We start from the raw sequence: 18,913 nt of genomic DNA, 5'->3' as shown, positions 1-18,913 counted from the left end.
TCTCTCAAATTTTCTTGAATAAGGAGAATGTGTCAAAAAGAGAGCGACGGAAGCATTTGAAAATACGCTTGAACGGAAATCAAGGAGTTGTTTCCGTTCAATCGTTCATGTATAAACCAGCTCGCTTGTCCCCTCACTTATGTTCAACGAAAATACGCTATTTTTGAAAATATGCCATTTGAAGATATTCGCTATGACGTTTCGGTAAAATATAAATGTGTTCAGTACTGTACGATCATGACTTTTTTTTTCTTTTTTTTTTCTTTGCTTAAAAATTGCGCGTGCTCGTGTTCTCGTAGTTATCGCTGCATAATTAAGAGGACATGAATGAAGTACCAACAAGGTTCCTTTTCAAGCTAACGTGAAATCCTCGGGTTTAGTGCCGAACTCCGCAACTTTCCACGTAGGAGCCCTTCGGGAGGTAACTCGCCTACTGCGACCAGCGCCACCTGGACCTTTCATTGCAGTTTTGTGCGCTTATTTCCCGGCGCCCGGCACACTTCTCCTTCTAGCCACTGTAGTAGGGGGTAGCTACTCTCCGCGTTCCAAAACCTACTCGATGACGTCGGGACCCCCGTTCCAAAAGCGGGTAGCCTACTCGAGAGTAGCTACCCGAGATCGACTCGATCTACTCCGGCCGGACGCAGGGTAGCAAGGGTTGTGACGTCACTACTGTCGTATGCTACGCTGAGTTTTGAAAAAAAAATGTTGGAAGCGCGACAGTTTCAGTGCGGTTTGTGCGACATGCTTTTTTTATCAGAGCAGCATGCACGTGAACACGTGTATTATACGCATGAGCTCGTCGCACGTGAAGGTAAGAATAAGTTTATAAACGTTTTGGATTTGTCTCGTGACCACCACCACTTACGGCACTACTTTAAAGCAGTCAGTTACGTAAGTCTCGTATTACCCTACATTTAATTCACAAAAGATTATGCACTCCAGCAGAGAACCGCTCACTAGCATCAACACCATCTCAGCAAAGCGAAGTTTCAGCGAGAGGCGCCGACACCTGGGCACATGACGCGACAACCAGACTCATAGCGGCATGCAAGCCGCAGGTTGAAAAGGAGGGCGCCATCCCGAAATCATTTTGGAGTGAGTATGCTGTTAATGTCCAATTTCTGCGTAGCTGCACTAGGTCCTGAATGTCCGCGTTACAGGGTCTCTTCTGCTCTTCAAAGAGATGGATACATCCACACAGGAGTGCAGTGCTTCAACAAGTGGAAAAACTTGAAAAAACACTACAAAGAAGTGAAAGACCACAACGCTCAAAGTGGAAACAGCAGGCAAGTTTGTACCTTGAAACGGAGGTCATATACCGGTAAAAATTAACACTCAGGTGCACCCGTTTCTCCCTGCAAGAAATCGTGGGAATTCCTAGATGTTATGGACGAAGTGTTTCATAAAAAGCCAGAAATTCTCCCACCAGCCATTGCAAGTACGTCATCAGGACTCGTCGTAAATAGGGAACGTGAAGTAACTGAAGACGCATGCAGACCACCTACCAAGAAGTCCAAACGAAACAGTTTCGATGAAGAAAGAATGGCACTTCTGGAACGAAGGGTTCATGCGATGGAAGACTTTAACAAGTTGTTTAAGCAGTAGCTAGAGGAGAGGTTTTGATGGGAGCTTCGTTGATACAATGTTGTTGAAGAATGTGCAAAAACACGGCACACACAGCACAGTGAGGACTTGTTTGCAATGCAGACCCTGCATTGCAAAAATGATTTCATTTTACACTAAAGGGGGCCAGTCTGCCTCACTCACATGCGCATTACAATTGTTTGTAAGCTATAACCTGCAGGTGATGCAGTTTCTGTGTGTTTTCTTGTGGGAATCCGAACCAAATGTACAATAAAAGCATGGCAGTGTCCAATAAGCGACTTTTAACAAAATGACAAGGGTCATAAATGAAGCACAGTGTCTGTACTCCTCTAAAATGGTAAGGTGAAACATGATTTTGTATTCTCTTGCATTGAGTTTAGCATATTGCTTTCATGAGTAATCTTTATCATAACACAGGAGCAGGCACCAATTTCCCTTCTGGTCTTGTCAAGGAGTTTGCTTGAAATAGTCAGTACAAACCTGGAATAGCCAGGGAATTTGAAGGGTGCAGTTCAGTGGACACACTGACAATATTATATATTACATATTTACAAGATACTCTTAATGTAGTTTCGTTTTGCTACACCACTTCTCTCACTTCCTTCATACAGTTCGCCAGCACTGTCTGGCACTTCATCAACAGTAGCGACTTCGAAGTCGTCACCCCACATCAAACATGCGTTGTGCAAGATGCAGGCGCACGTGATGAGTGAGACAATAATGTCTGGCTTCCTTGTCTCGAGGTAAAGGAGCCTCCTAAAGCGCCCTTTTGAAAGCCCGAATGCCCTCTCGATTGCCACTCTGGTCTTGGCATGCTTTTTGTTGTACTTCACATGCTGTGGCGTGAGGTTCCCAGTATTCCTATATGGCGTCATGAGATTTTCACTCAGAGGGTAGGCTGCATCACCGACGAGATGGCTCCCGAAAGGGAATGTCTCTGCACTGATGTTCGTAAAGAAATCAGAGCGGCGGTACACCCTCGCATCATGGACGGATCCAGCTTCTCCAGCTGTACAGTGAAGAAACTTTGCTTCACCATCACAGATGGCCTGTAAAATTACAGAATGAACACCTTTCCTATTGATGTAGGAAAGGTGGTCTTTCTTTGGAGCCTTTATCTCAATATGGTATCCATCAATAGCTCCAATGGTGCCCGGGAATCCTGCATTCGTCCTGAAGCCTTCAATTGTGCGACGTGCATCATCTCCTTGTGGCCAGGTAACAAAGGCTGCAGCATGGCCCATCACAGCGACCGCAGTGCGATGCACAATACGGCATGCTGTAGAGTTTGACATGCCAAACCTGTCCGCAATAGAGCTGAAAATGAGAATATGTTACAATGAAACCTATAGCAGGTTTGAGGATCTGGCTCTCACCGGAAGCACTCCAGGTTGGCCAGGCACCAGAGGAGGACCAAGACCTGCTTCCCCAGCTCTATCTCAGGCCGTCCCATGGAAAAGTGGGCGTCCCTCGACAACATAGCCACCAATTTCTCGACTGATGACCTCTGAAGCCTGAAGTGGCTCTTGAAGTCATCCAGGCTCAGTGTTGGCACAATGTTCTCTGCGTACCCAAATATCTTGGGATGGGACCCGTAGAAAATCAAATACTTCATTAGTGAGGACCCAAGCACGACCAACATTTATCGTACGACAAAAATTATATAACACAACTTATATTGTACACAAACCTTACCCTAGTTTCGGTAGTTTTCGGTAACTCGTGATCGCAACGAATGCGAATGCGAACGAATGCCCAGTACGTTACTTGAGTCAACAGTTGAACGAAATCAAATAACTCAGGGAAAAGGTGCCGACGCCAGGAATCGAATTCTTGGGAGTTGGAGGCTTACGTGTTAGGCTTACGTTACTGATAAAGTAGATAAATGCAGGCGAGCTGGTGGAGGAACTCCATATATACCTACATACCCAAAACTCATGGATTTTTGCGGTATACGCTTACGTTACGTGAGCCTTGCAGTTGAGCTCGCTTTGTTTCAACCAAAAATTAAAACCAGCTTACCTCACAGTCATTTTACTGCTGCTCGATTCACTGTCATCATCGTCGAAGAAAAATTGTGCTGCATGCAGCAGAATATGTTCAAAAGTGTCGTCGTCGTCTGCCTCGATTGCTCTCGCCATGTTCGCGTCCGACTACTCGCGCCCGTTCCACAACCTACCTGAGGGTTACCCTACCCCCATGGTCACGTGGTACAACTCTGTCACGTGACCAACTCCTACTCGAGGGTTAGTTGTGGAACGCACCCATTGGAACGCAATGAGCATGTATGAGAGCACGAGAATGCGAGCTATCGGAACAAATGAAACAGTCCTATTGGTCAGAGAAGATGCAGCCTCGCTGCCAGCCTGCTCTTCGCTCAGGGCGGTGACATCACAACACGTGAGCGCTCGCAACGCGCAAAATAACCACAATGAAGTAGCTTCACGAGGAGCACAGATTGTGACCACGCAAAGCATCGATAAAGTTGCTCGTTTCGTTAGCCTGAACGACTCGTTCAGCTGTCTCGTGCCGTTAAGTTGAACGTGTGAAACGATTAAGCCCCCAGGGCAGGCAACGATATCATTCGAGATGATGGTTGGCTAGGAGCGTGCTATGCGGTGAAGCTCATTTTTAAAAGTGTACAACGGCGTCGACATCCGAGTTTCTGTCACCTGAATACGTGCGAACGAATATCGAATAATATCAGCCACTGTGTGACACCCACCTGCACGTGGTACACTGTTAAAACAGAACTTCACCACATAGCACGCTCCTAATCAACCATCATACCAAATGATATCATTCTGTGTCATGATTTGTTCAAAACAGGGGGGAGACGCCTATCTGGGACAAGATAATCTGTCCCAAATAGGCGCCTCCTCTCATTTTCAACAAATCAATGCACAGAATGATATCATTCGGAATGATGGTTGGCTAGGAGCGTGCTATGTGGTGAAGTTCTGTTTTAACAGTGTACCACGTGCAGGCAGGTGTCACACAGTGGCTGATATTATTCGATATTCGTTCGCACGTATTCAGGTGACAGAAACTCGGATGTCGACGCCGTTGTACACTTTTAAAAATGAGCTTCACCGCATAGCACGCTCCTAGCCAACCATCATCTCGAATGATATCGTTGCCTGCCCTGGGGGCTTAATCGTTTCACACGTTCAACTTAACGGCACGAGACAGCTGAACGAGTATTACTTTTATTACCGAAATATTACTTTTTGGTGCCCCTTCAGGAAGGCTCAGAAGGGAGATTGGCCCTCCCTCGTAGAAGCCGACACTATCTACATCCAATGATCTTCTATTACATGCAAGACTTCAGCTCGTATGCGTGACTTAGCGCCTGGCATTTTTCTCCGGCTAAGTGGTGCGTTGCACATGCTCCTATTTCACTTTTCAATAAAGTAATGAAATGTTATTAATTGGGATTTAAGTTACACATAAGGTGAGTCCGCCTACGGATAAATCCGACAACCTGGGTTTCTTTTGACGTGCGCCGGAAGTCTCTGATAGAAAGCAAACAATTCTTCATTACAGACATTATTGTTCGTAGTGGACAAAGGGAGATTGATATTACGAGCGTTCAAAGAAAGAAGTCACTTATAAGGTTGCAGGACTCGAACCCACATCTTCTGGATTACCTACAGCTGGCTAACCTTTTCAGCGACTTCCTTGTTTCATTGTTCTTGTGTATCGTTGTCCAGCCTCTGAACGTTTATTTCCATCGTATGACGAGCGTGACAGGATAATTAAAATTGATGTTATAGCTAATTCATTATGTCATGAACTTTGGACAATTATTAACTTCGAAAATTTCAATACAGGTGTTTCTAACTAATTGCTATACGAGTGTAGGCGTACGCTCCTTAAATACAATTGCGACCGTTGTTTTTAGCTCACAACGACGGGAAAAACCTTGGGGAGTCGGCACGCATCGAAGGTCTGTAATCCTAGAGACAACAGAATGCTGTTTTACATGATGATTGTCCTCGCCGTTGGGGCAGCTTCTGGTATGTAGCCTTGTTCTTTGTACTTTAAAATACCCTGCACTTTTAAAACAGAACGTCACCGCACAGCACGCTCCTCGCCAACCATAAACTCGAATGACATTATTATCTTATCTGATTTGTTGAAAATAGGAGGCGTCCACCTTTTTGTGACACTTACGTAGTTATGATAATTGTCACAAAAAAGCATACGCCTTGTGCTTTCCACGAATCAGGTATGATAACGGTATCATTCTGTGCAATGAGAGGGAGGAGGGGGGGGGGGGGGCGAGAGTCCAGATGGTTAAGAGACCCGTAGAGTGCGGTTCGGTTCGGTTGGTAGTGTGGGCAATGAAGAAGAATGTGCTCTAGATCTTCTAGAGCACCGCAGTGACAGCATCTGGGAGAGTCAACTTGTGTCAAGCGGTAACGCCACTGAGCTGCAAAAGTCACATCGAGCGGCATTCGATGAATTAATGCAGCATCTTGACGAGCGGTGTTTCGTGGTATGCGGAAAGCACAAAGACATAATTGACATAAAGTACGAAAATATCGTTACTGTCATTAAAACGGTAGCGCGTCTTCCCCTACGAACGTCCTCATTCCTCTTCTTGTAACATTGGTGCCGAAGCACACTCAATGTGTTCCTTCTTTCAAGTATTCACTGCGCTCAGGGCGTCTAGTGCTTTGTCTCGCTGTCCCCTAGTCGGGAACTCATGTCAATGATCATGTGAAGGCCTCCTTGTGAATGAACTCCGCTTTTTTCCTGAAAATCCCTCTTACGGATCACCGCCTTCCACCCTGTTCTCCGTATGGTATATGGTGTAGCCTTGGGCTTATTTGTTGCAAGCGCGAGTCGACAGGGTACGTGAGACAATGCAACATACAAGACAACATATGTAGGCGATATAGATAGGCGATGCTTTCGTATTTCTGCTGTCTGGTAAGCAAATGTAACGTATAGTAGTAACTCGTTACTTCCATTTAACGAGAACGCATTCCTTTTATTTGTGAATAGCGGGTAAAGTAGTTAGTTACTATTTTTTCGAAGGAACGAGTAGCGTATTTAGTTCATTTTTTTGGTAACGTGTACAGCTCTGATAGAAGGGAACAAGGGCCCTATTCTCGTCAAAGTAGTCGGCCTCAATTACTTTGTGTTTCATGTGTCACTGGCCGTCACGCTGCCTTCGCGTAATGACCAATGACAGGCAAAGACACAAAGTAATCGAGGTCGACTACTTTGATGAGAATAAGGTCCCAGCTGAGTAGCAAATAAAAGCTGTGTTGTAGACTGTGTAGATAGTGGTCTCAAACACACGGACAGTGGGCCGCATGTGGCCTACAATCACCTATTCTAGGCCCTTGACCACCAAACAGAAGGAAGCTAGCCTCTCAAAAAAATTAATGAAGAATTTAGAATAAAGTTAGATTTTCAAGTAACCTTTTTGCCCTTGCCCGGCATATTGCTGCCGCTGTCCATGTGAGGCAGAATGTATGCATGCGAGCACTTCCTGCGGTTCATGAACCTCAACACGGTACGGACACAGCAACCTGGTCTTCACATGTACTTTGGTAAACTAACAATGTAACTAATGTGAAGGGTAAGATGGCCTCATCTTAATTTTCTCACTAAGCAAAATAATGACACACTAAACAGATGGAGGTGGAACAGTAGTGTACTAGGCCACTGTATTTTGTTTAGGAGTCATGATGGGGTGGCTGGCTCTGCACTCCACTGGGGTCGCTTCTTGCAGTGTACTTGAAATGTATATTTTGCTAGGCTGCTTAACTGTTTGACACAAAGAAAACAGGGTGTTGAAAATGTCTTCTGTGCTACCTGAAGCAAGCATTAAACAGATTGCTAACAACTTCTAACTCATTAAAATACTTCAGTTGTTCTTCCTGATAGGGTGTCACATATATGTTCATGTTTGTAGAACTGTGTTCTATACACGTTGTGTTTCCCCTGTGTAATGCTTTTAGACATTTAACGGTAGAATAAATGAACTGAAATGGAGCACCAGCATGTCATGTCCAACTATCCCATGATATTTTTTTCTAGTCAAACAGTGCTTGCCAATCATGCCTGACATGAGATTGTCAGTGCAAAATATGTGATGGTATTCATGTAAATGCAACGAGTGCACTTTTGATGAAAGTGTGAAGACACTATTTAAAGAAGAAAGGCATTGTGCAACGCTCTTGTAGACCATGTCACCTGGTAGCAAAAATATGTACGAAACGCGTAATCTACCCAAGAACCTCTATTCTTGAACCTGTCGTGAAAGTGCCAATTGTTTTATTCTACACTCTTAAGTCCTGTCATGATGACATAATAAAATGCAGCCTCCTACAGGTTAGGTTAAAATGTGCTAGAGCTTTTGCTGTCCATGATATTTCCAGGCCACACTTATAACGGGCCTGTGAGACATGCCCTGTTGAGCAGTCCAAAATGAGACGTAATCAATGCAATAAATCTTGAAAGCTTGGGGAAGAGAAATAGCCCCTACCATGCACATAAATGAAACAGATAGCAAATAAAAGGTGTATCACTCTACATAGCTGTCATAAGGCATTGTTTGATGGCCTTCGTGACACATGATTAGTGTTGGAACGAATGTACACCAGAATGTCATCCCAAATTTGACTAGCAGAGGAGGAAAGGGAAAATTGGACCAATGAACAATTTGTCATTCACCTCCATGCAAAGAATTTCTTCCTGCACTGAGCTGTTGAGGCATTGCATCTTATCTGCTGTGCCACACTGTCCTTTGCGTTTCAACAGATTTATATCCCTCCCCTGTGCCACTCTGTGCAGGACTAGTGCCTTGAAATGGTACCGAGGATATTACTGTCCCAAATCCATGGCATTTTAGGTACAGTACAGGGTACCACACCCACCATACAATGTCCCACTTGCGACATACTTGTCTGATATTGACAAGTCCTGGTTTATACCATCTCAAACCTCCAGAGCTGCTGCAGGATTTTGTATCCCGAAATAGTACAAGGTTGATACAATAGCGCAAGGTTGATTGAGACTTTTGTGCGTATGAAAGCAAATAAGTGCTGCATAATGAAACTTTGGGAAAACATAATGCAGTCCTTCTTGAGTGTACGATGTCTACTTCGTGCACACGCAGCATTTGCAGCTGTCATGCTGGCGAGTGGCTGGCTGTTGTTGTGGGACAATGTCACGGGAATGAGTATTCGTTTAAATCAAAGGAAGCTCCATAGCATGGCGACGCAAGGTGGCACCGCTGCCTCGTGCTCTCTCGTGATGAGGCTGGAGGTATTGTCCTCCGATGCAGGCAGTGTTATCCACACAGATTTTTGTAAGATAAAATTCTGATTAATGTCCAGCATTACTGCAGACTGATGAAGTTAAGTCTGTACGCACTTCCTGCAAAAAAGGTCAGAGGTGTTCCCTAGAAAAGTTACTCTTCTCCATCACAGTGCCCGTTCCCACACTGCCAATATGAGAGTAGTAACTTTGGCCAAAATCTGCTGAAAGTTTAAAGCTTATACACCTTATTGTAAAGAGCGGCGAGAAAGCAGGCGAACTGGTGATAATTGATCTTCATAACGAACCCTGAGACTGGGGAAAACACCTCATTGTTCAGCCTTAGTCACGGGTAACTATCAGTTGTTGAAAGAAGCAGGAGAGTCCAAGACCAGTGAAGCACTCTGTGAAGACGCCCTGCAGGGCGGTTCAGCTCTTTTCACACGAAATGCATCGGGGAGCCTGCACACTGATAGAAATGGTTGTACATTAGGTATACCTTGAAAAGCTGATGTAGTTCGGTGCTTTCCCTTCGATGTCTGGAAATAAAAGTCTCAGTCAACCTTGAACGACCCTTGTCAAACGGTGTGGCACATGATCCACCCTCTAACATAATAATGGTGCACCGCACCCCGGACGACGACCAAAGCAATATGGGCAGCTGAACTGCTGACTAATGATTTTAGACAAGCGTATTACAAGCAACACCTAGCTGTCAAGTTTGCTAGTTTGTTAGTGTGCTGTACAGCATTTGGTAATTGCAATGGCTGAGAAATGAGTTAATATAGGCACTCGTCTTGCAGCAGTGGCGTAGCCAGATGTGTGTGGGTGCGGGGATTCAAACCTCCAAAGAAATCATACCCTTGGTAGTGCATCTGGGAGGAGAGCACAGAGTGAAACTCTCTCCATGTAAAGTACCTGTACAACGTCACACGAAATATTTTTCTGGTTACGTTGCTGTCATGCATAGAATTATGTTTTTGTAGTTTGTGAGTTAGTGCGCAGGAATGCACTGCAGAAAAGTATTTCAAAATATACCTGAAGTAGTTGTCAGTAGTTTACTAGTGGTAGTGCAAGTTTATTCACTGTCGTAGCTGTGATAACATGTCATTTTCACTGTCATGGCATCGAACTTCATTACACTGCAGGTTTTATCACAATGGTGCTGGTTGTGGCAGTGTCCCCCTTTTTTTTTATTCTGTGTTAGCGCCGTGAAGCAACTGTGGCTATTAGCGGCGTATACACAGATGGAAAGGGGGGGGGGGGCTAGTATACGCCCATGGGCAGACCTCAGGTGAAGCTGTGCCAACATATTCGTCTGGAAAGTCTACCGGAAAACCCAGAGAAACAGCATAGCCGGTGCCACCTCCCGCAGTCTCGGTGTGGATGACGATATGTCAAGGACCACGCATTAAACCATTTTTTGTTTAGCCATCATTTCAAGCTCATCTGAGACTGATAGATAATTTTCCTTCAACAATGAAAGAAGTAATTGCGATAACAGAAGAAAATTGACGTATTTGTGAAGTGCACAGCGTAATAGATAGGCGCCGTTCTTGAAGCGAAACCCCTTCACCACTGTAGCAAAAGGTAGCGTAAGATCTAAAACTATGATACACAAAACTCCCAAACGTTGTGTAATGAATAATTACTGAGCTCTTCAACCTGTTCGATACAACCGACTGCATAACGTACACACGACTTGGGCACACGTTTCCACGACATTTGTTTGTCATTGTCAGTCGTTCGTTACAGCAAAAAACGATGGGACATAAGCCTCCCAAACTACGATCCCACAGAAAACGATCAACAACTTCATACTTTGAAAAACTTGGAAAACATTCAGAGCAGCCGAGTCATTTCAACCGGTCTATGGTATTGAGATGAAAACGGAAACACGATCCGAATGTCGCTGTCCGCCTCTACGCAGTTGGGAAGTTCTAACTTTCACCGTCTTTTATTGCCCACTCTATCTAATACAAACGTAATTGCAACAAAGCCAGCAATGTTGGCATCAGTTGCTTCAACAATTCCACAAACATAAATTTATTCGCGTATTCGATCATTGAGCATCAGTTTCGGTTTCGTGCGCGTCAAATGCGAAGTTTCATGTTTTAACTTCGGACCAACAAGAAGGCGCGTGTACATTGCTCACCCAAGCAAGTGATGCAGAAAATAGCTTGATAAGTGCGCAAACCTAAGTGTGCACAATTCAAACGGTGCGAGAAACACTTAGTTACCTGTATTGTGACAAATCTTTCGCAAGCAAGTCGAACCTGGCAAGGCACAAAAAGACAGTTCACAAGCTTGCTTCTCAACCATGCCAAAGCACTAACGAACTGAAGTGTGCTGAAGGAGCCTGTTCTTTCACCACCAACAGGGAAGATTATTTGAGAAGTCATCTGTCTCAAGTAAATGCAATCTCCATGGAGATGGTAGATGAACACTTTGACTCAATGGCTGACTCAATGGCAGTTCAAGGACTGGCTAGACAAGATATCAGTTTCCAAAAAGTCCAAATTCTCGCGTGTCAAGTCTCGCACAGATAGAGCTTACAGGAACATAAATTACCACTGCAACCGTTCCGGCTCCAGCAGTCTTAAACTTGACAGGAAGTTAAAGGAGGACATTACAGGACATTACAGGACTTACAGGAAATTAAATCACAAGGCACTTGTAAGATTGGCACAGCATGTACGGCATACATAAATGTTAGAGAAGATTTTACCACAAAGACTGTGAAAGCAACAGGGTGTCTCACCCACTACAATCATCAACTCGATGTTGAACACTTGTCATTATCAGCTGTGGACAAGAAAAGAATGAAAGATTAAATACAGATAGGAGTGTCCATTAATCAAATTCTTCAGAATGTGAGAGGCGAGTTCCCCACATGCGAAGAGGGCTTCCAAAGAGTGTACCTATTAACATCACAGGATGTACGAAACCTTGCTGCATCTGAACACTTGGAACCATGTAAGCAGCACCCAGATGAATGCAAAAGTCTCGAAATGTTTATTGAGAAATTCAAGAGTGCAGATTATAATCCTGTGCTAATTTCAAAGTTCCAAGCTGAGCCACAAGGTGCAGATTGCAACCACCTTGCTGAGAACGATTTCATTTTTGTGCTCCAGAAAAGTTCCAAAAGGAAATGCTGAAAAAATGTGGTGACAATGTGGTATGCGTTGACAGCTCCCATGGAACCAATAAGCACAAGTTTGGACTGTTAACAAGCCTTGTAGTGGATGTTGCTGGTGAGGGAGTACCCGTGGCATGGTGCATATTAAAGCACGAAACAAAAGGCGTCCTGCTCAACTTTATAAAGCTGTTAAGAACAATGTGGGGAATCTATCCCCAAAGCTTTTCATGTCTGATGATGCAGGACACTTTTACAAGGCCTGGATCGAAACGTTTACTGACAGCCCCAAACCCCACAAGCTGTTATGTGAATGGCACGTCAAAAGAGCCTGGAACACACCGACCGACTGCCCTCACCAGCTGCGTCGGGAAACCCTTGAGCGAATGGCCTTCCCACGCCTGAACTGCTACCTAGAAAGCACGGGGTACTTCCCGGAAACACTGGCTGGTTTCAGACAGGGAAGATCTGCCATAGATAACGTCGTCGACCTCGTCTCCAGTACGCAACAAGCTCACGCCGATGGCCGGCTTACCGCAGCGGTATTCCTGGATGTCATGAAGGCTTACGACAGCGTGCTGCACAGTGCTGTCGTGGTGACGCTGCAGCAAGCTGGCATGGGCGGCCGCATGCTCATCTGGATCCAGGACTTCCTCTCGTCACGGTCTCTCTTTGTTCGCACTTCTGATGGTGACACCCGATCCTTCTCCGTCTGCCGCGGGGTCCCACAAGGTAGTGTGCTTAGCGCTCTTCTTTACAACATCATTATGGCTTCCCTACCGGAACTCCTACGCGTCCACACCAATATCACAGTCTACGCGGACGACATAGGCCTCTGGACGTCCAGCCGGCGCCGCGATGTGATCCAACGCCGTCTCCAAGGAGCCCTCGACACGGTCGTAGCATACCTTTCTGATCGTCGGTTGTCTGTCTCCCCATGTCGCCATGGCATTTACCCGCCGCTCCTTCCGTAGCTTCCCACTCCACGTCGCAGGGTCTCCAGTGCACTTTGCACCGAGCTACAGGTAGCTGGGCATCATTATCGACAGGGGCTTGACGTGGTCGAAACAGCTCAAATGTCTCTCTTCTAAGGTAAACAACATCGTCAGCGTTCTTCGTCGCGTCTCTGGAATGTCGTGGGGCCCTACGTGTGCTGACCTTATGTCTGTCCACTGCTCCCTTGTACTTGGAACGCTGCGCTACAGCCTCCCCATCTTACATGGACTGAGCAGAGCTAGCGAACGGGAGCTCCTCAACCTCCAGGCCCGCAGCCTTCGCGTCTGCCTGGGCGTCCCTAAGATGACAGAGACCATCTCCGTTCTCGCAGAGGTGAGGGAGTCACCGATGCCCAACTTGCGTGACAAAAGGAGACCCTCCGCATCTACACAAGGTACCTGACACGTCACTCGCACCACTACTTGGCAGGTATCGCCATGGAGTGCCCATCGTCCGCTTTCGGGTCCTGCGTTCTGCGGCTGAGGACGTCTATCCGCTCGCCCTCCAACATGCCGTCCCACCCCCCTCCCATGTCGACCCTTGCTACTCCTCCCGTGTACTCCAGCATCCCTGGCCCCTTCAAAAAAGGCGACCACCCTCCAGTCGCTTTGCTTCAACTCGTGCTGGAACACCTTAGTCACGTGAACTCCCGAAGAGTAGCGGTCTCCGCGGGCGCCTCAACTTTAGCCGTTGTTGTGACCTCTGAAAATTACGAAGTAGCGCTCAAGCTTCCTCACGAGACATCTTCCACCGAAGCAGAGCTCGCCGCCATCAATGAAGCCTTGAAACTTATATCAACGAGGCCCCCAAACAACTGGACTCTGCTTACGGACAGCAAGGCGGCGCTGCAAATATTATCTTCTCCTTGCTCCAAGATCGTCACAGACATCTGCTCGCTAGCCCTCACGACATACAGCCGTCTCACCGGCTCCGGCCACAGCGTGTGGCTTCAATGGGCCCCCAGCCACATCGGCCTACCGGGAAATACCCGCGCTGACGCCGTGGCGAGAGGCGCGCACGGGGCAGCTGCCACCACTATGACCACCACGGTTTCAGTTAACTGTAAACATACAGCGCAATACAGTACAATTATTATTTACTGTGTTTGGAGCAATTTTATTGTAAGCTTATCTTCAGCACTGTATGCTCAAAGATTTTCTAACACAATACCAATCTCTTTGTTGCAATTTGGACATATTCCCAATAACTACGCAGTCTGTTTTCATCTTTTACATCACGTGAGCCAACGGCACTGCTTATCAGTCTCAAATGATTACTAAGCATCAAGTACAGGTCACATGCGGCCCGACAACACAAACGTGAGTTAGTAGTGTTGCTTATTTGGCGCACCTAATGAGTTACGTTAAGCGCAGCGAAACTACCGGAATATAGAACGACAGAAAAGCATACGTGCAGACACACATACACACACACAATAATAAATGCGCAACTTGCATAATAACGCCAGCACAGACACGGAAGACAGCTGAGTCTGCTGTGAAAGGTGCGTGGGCTGACACAGGCGTAGCGAAGCAGACAGACAGGCGACAACAACACACACAGACAGACAGGCAGACAGGCAGAGGCGGACTACATTTGCGCGGCGCGTATGAGCACGCTTATACGAATGTATGCCCTGGTCTGTAGCGTGCTCCATCTTACAGATTCCTCGTGCCGCCATCTATGGGGTCCCGAAAACTGGCGTGACCGGATGGACAATCCCGGATAATCCCTGATTGGCCACTTGCGCGCGATGCTTCCACCGCTTCCGTCGCCTGTGGCCGAGATCTGCCTGTCGCTGATTTCAAGGACCGCGACGCGTCTCTATTATCCATTGCCGCTGTGGCTTGCCGCTGGGCAATCGCGACGTTCCACCGCTGGGGAAACGCCTCGTCCGGTTGGGCCTTACCAGGAATGAACTTGGGCAGGCTCTATTCAGGGCCGGAAAGGAAGAAGTAAAGAAGAGGTAGAACAACGTGTAAATGGGGGGAATGGTCTAGAGCACACTCTTAAAAATGAACTCACCACATAGCACGCTCCTAGACAACCATCATCCCGAATGGCATCGTTCTCTCCCCTGATTTATTGGAAACGGGAGGCGTACGCCATTTTGTGGCACTAAATGAGATTTCACACGTTTCAGATATGAAAATTGTCAAAAAGGAGTACGCCCCGCACTTTCCACAAAGCAAGACTGATACAGGTATCACTCCGTACAATGGTTGATTTCAGCGTGCTATATGGTGAAGCTTTGTTTTAAGAGCGCACGAACACACAACGAAAAAGTAGAGGAACATTCTACGTTATGCAACGTCCCCAAGAACACAATGATGTCTTCGGGTCATAACATCCCTCGGACAGCCCCGTATGATCCTCACTTTATCAGAAAAGCGTTAAAATGCAACGCCTCGGGCCATCCTCAGAAGCTCCTCAGGAAGTCTCCCAAAAGCACCCTCAGTTGGGTTTTAGGACCAAAACAGGATATCTTATAGTGATGAGTTATTTACTTGTTTATTTTGAGAAATGAGCGCACATTTTCAGGACAAGGCCGTTTGCCTTGTTTGCCGGCATTTTTTCAACGTCAGCCACCAGCTTTTCATTTTCGGTTTCTCCTTTTTATGTCCTTAGCGTATTTCCCATAACGGACAAGGAGCGCGGCGGTTTAAAAAGCAAGCAGAAATAAATATAAAAGATTCAGAAGAAAATATTCCCAGTAGCACTTCGAAAGGTACTGGAATTTCGGTCCGAAGAGAAAACAGATGCTAGGGAGTTTTAGGAAAACATACAAGTTTCACGATAACGTTTCCGAAAACATGATAATCCAATCACCTGATTACGTTGAAGTGGCTGGCATCACGTTGCCGATATCTGATTGACCGACAGCGATACGAAGTCGGAGTCGGAGGGCGCTTACGTGTTCCTAAAACTCCCTACTATATAGTATTGCTTTTTACGCGACCTCCCCTAAATTCTTACTCGTCTCCGACTCAAAACGAAGGGTGAGCTGCGAAGGTTAATTCCATTTCGCAGAGAAATAATACAACAAAGGAAGAATTGCTTAGAGTATTAACTCTCCATCGACGTAAAGCCTGTGTTTCTTACTGCTTTTGGTTTGAGACATTCGGTAGGACCTTGGAAGGTGAAAAACAGTGCAGCAGAATCGCGTGTTTCTGTCTTTTTCGCGGTAAATTTTCCATGTATCATAGGCAGTCACGTTTTTGGGGGAAGAGAAATCTTACACAGGACCGCCCTTTGTTTATGTCCAAATGTCATTCAGCCTCAGAGATCGGCCCAAAAAACAAAATAAATGTGTCGCGCAATGTTTGGGGAGTCTTAGCAGGTAAACTGAACAAAATAATATTTCTCATCCAGCTAGTTACCCACAGGGACGCGCACAAGACGTACCTAAATGAGTCTTCACGGACAATCCGCTAGTATCACCCTCAGGTCGTTCTGCGGATTCATATCGATGGACCAGGACACGATGACACTGGGGGACATCCTGAGGATCGTGTGTGTTCTTTGGGTGCAATCTGTCCAGAATGGGTGGATCTATCCAATTTTCAACAAATCACGAGAATGGTCGATGTCGTTTCGAGCAATGGCGGACTAAAAGTGTGTTATGTGGTGAAGTTCTTCATTTTTTCTTTATCAGATCATATCACATATGTCTTAACAGCGTATACATGAAGAAATATAATGCCTTGATACGTCAGTGGTGTTCTTTACATGATTATGTGTACATACTTGATGTGGTTTTGTACAACGGACCTAAGATGGGCGTCCCTTTTGTGGCTTATAACTAGGGTTTCCGATCTACCCGAAGAAATAAGAAGTTTTTAAAACGAAAAGCAAGAAATTGGTAAACTTTTAAAGCAAACTCCGCTTTTGAAGGTTCCCGTAACCGAGAGCTCAACAAGAAAACAATTTCCTGCTGACTCATTGCGGGGTCGTATGCCGTTCTATGCCGCATTAGATTGGCATACCGGGTTACCAGGCTCCGTGAGAAGGAAGGGTGGCTCCGTGCACTCAAGTCAACATTGCACGAGTCCTTCACTAAACAATGCGCAAGGCATCCGTGTGACGCGGGTGAACTCGGTTTTTGCGTCTAGGCACCTCGAATAAGATACCTTGAATCTTACATTTACACTGAATAAGATACCTTATTTGGTGACTATTCAACACGAGGGGATTTTGGTGGCATGGTGGTTAGGGTGACCGCTTTCCACGCCGAGACTGGGAGGTGACGCGGGTTCGCATCGCCGCACCGGCTGTGCTGTCTCGGGTTTTCTCTGGGTTTTCCGGTAGACCTTTCAGACGAATGTCGGCACAGTTCCTCTTGAAGTCGGCTCAGGTCGCATGCTAACCTCCCTGTCCCCCACTCATTCCTGCTGTCCTCTCTCCATCTGCCCACGTCTGTACGCCGCTTACAGCCACAGTTGCTTCGCGGCGCTAACACTGAATTAAAAATGGGCATTTTGAGCTCATTCGGGCCGTTTCCCATTCCCAAAGCCACAACATATTATAACGCATTGCCTCGTGTTCAAAAAGCAGTATGCAAAATGGGCTAGACTGGATCTGTGTGATGTTCCTTACGTGCGAGACAGATCTTAGCTAGCTGGGTGCCTGCTGTTGCCAGGTGTTTAACAGTGGCACATTTTACTGTAAGGTCGACAAGCCGTGCTGCTCAACGTTGTTAGTTGTTTATTAATTGTCAGTTAATTATGAGATTCCTTGTCATACAACTAGAATGAGTACAGGTCCTTGAACTACGTCATGACTCTGTGCTGCAATGCTCAGTAACTTGGAAACTCTCAATGATGAAACAGCTCTTAGAAATATATGCAGACACATGTGTTTTTCAACTGCATATCATAGGTAGTAAGCGCCACATGCCAATGTAGAGCACTTTTGTAACACACCACACTTTTGGTAGGTCGCTGGGAAACAATGAAAAAAGAAGGAAGAAGGAAATAGAAAACCTGATGAGAGAATGTAGAGGACGCAGTAGCGTGCAGTATGTACTGCAATTTATATTAAGGAGCTGCCTACACTGCAAACAAGCTCACTTTGTAACGTCCGTAACGTAATTACGAGTAACTGCCCTCGCCATTTCTCTTAGCGAAAGTGCATTGAAGTACACACTCATTTTGAGACGTTTCGTAATATAGCTAGTATAGAAACAAATGCGACAAACGAAACATAGAAATAACGACCGGGGTTGGACCCAGAACTGTTCTGAAACATCATAAATCTATTCTGACTTCAGTAGTTGTAATACGACACAAACTGGGAAAATGTGTACAAGCGGAAACGTTTCGGACGCAAATGCGAAGAGCACCGCTGACAAAGTTTTCGGGTCGGCACTGATGAAACGCTACTTCACGATGAACAGTTAATGTAAATACTGTATTATGACACATTAAGTGTAGTACATGCACAATGAGGCTGTCGGTTACGAGACCGACAAAAAGGCGATTGCCTTAGCACTTCGAAGACATCGTCACGTTTCCGTTCTCCACGGATGATTATTTTCTTTCTGGCCATTCCGCTGTCACAAGGCAGACGACCTTCATTATGATGATATTGTCAGTATCTGGAAGCAAATAACATTGTTCATGCATTTTGTTGAACGCTAACACAGGTACCCAATCTGTGCTTTGCCGCGTCCAGTATGACACGAACGCTGTCAACACCTGATGCTACCACACTAATTTTCCTTGACTGAAACATCATGACACACAAACACATGACCTGCAACAGTCACGATAAGCTTTGTACGCGATTAATTGCGGAATGTGAAAATAAACTTTCAAACTTACCTGGGCGTTCACAAGGACAGTGAAGATTCAACACTGGGCAATCCGAAGCCGTCAATCGCACTCAAATGTCACG

At 45.9% G+C, this 18,913-nt stretch overlaps 1 protein-coding gene and 1 long non-coding RNA gene across 4 annotated transcripts; one reads left to right on the top strand and one right to left on the bottom strand.

The window, feature by feature from the left end:
* The first annotated feature begins 747 nt into the window (after positions 1-747).
* On the top strand, positions 748-1,876 carry LOC135401050 (uncharacterized). Of its 3 annotated transcripts, none has more exons than XR_010424711.1 (3): positions 748-814; positions 949-1,098; positions 1,164-1,876. It is a non-coding gene; the product is annotated as an uncharacterized LOC135401050 (long non-coding RNA). The 3 variants fall into 3 exon arrangements; XR_010424710.1 differs by having other exon boundaries at positions 773-814; positions 946-1,098; XR_010424712.1 differs by lacking the exon at positions 748-814 and adding an exon at positions 843-894.
* Positions 1,877-2,156: 280 nt separating this feature from the next.
* On the bottom strand, positions 2,157-3,223 carry LOC135375558 (putative nuclease HARBI1). Its single transcript, XM_064608261.1, has 2 exons — positions 2,985-3,223; positions 2,157-2,925 (listed from the first exon to the last, which is right to left on the bottom strand). Exons 1-2 carry the CDS (start codon positions 3,221-3,223, stop codon positions 2,157-2,159), a joined length of 1,008 nt encoding a protein of 335 aa, XP_064464331.1.
* Positions 3,224-18,913: the final 15,690 nt, after the last annotated feature.

The sequence above is a fragment of the Ornithodoros turicata genome, chromosome 1 (assembly GCF_037126465.1).
Source record: "Ornithodoros turicata isolate Travis chromosome 1, ASM3712646v1, whole genome shotgun sequence".
Classification (NCBI taxonomy): Eukaryota; Metazoa; Arthropoda; class Arachnida; order Ixodida; family Argasidae; genus Ornithodoros; species Ornithodoros turicata.
This window is presented reverse-complemented; position numbering and strand designations above follow the sequence as displayed.

Coding starts and splice junctions, on each gene's coding strand:
- LOC135375558 (XM_064608261.1), bottom strand. CDS start 3,223: ATGAAGTATTTGATTTTCTACGGGTCCCATCCCAAGATATTTGGGTAC. Junction 2,926..2,984: donor GCCAACCTGGAGTGCTTCCG/GTGAGAGCCAGA, acceptor TCTCATTTTCAG/CTCTATTGCGGACAGGTTTG.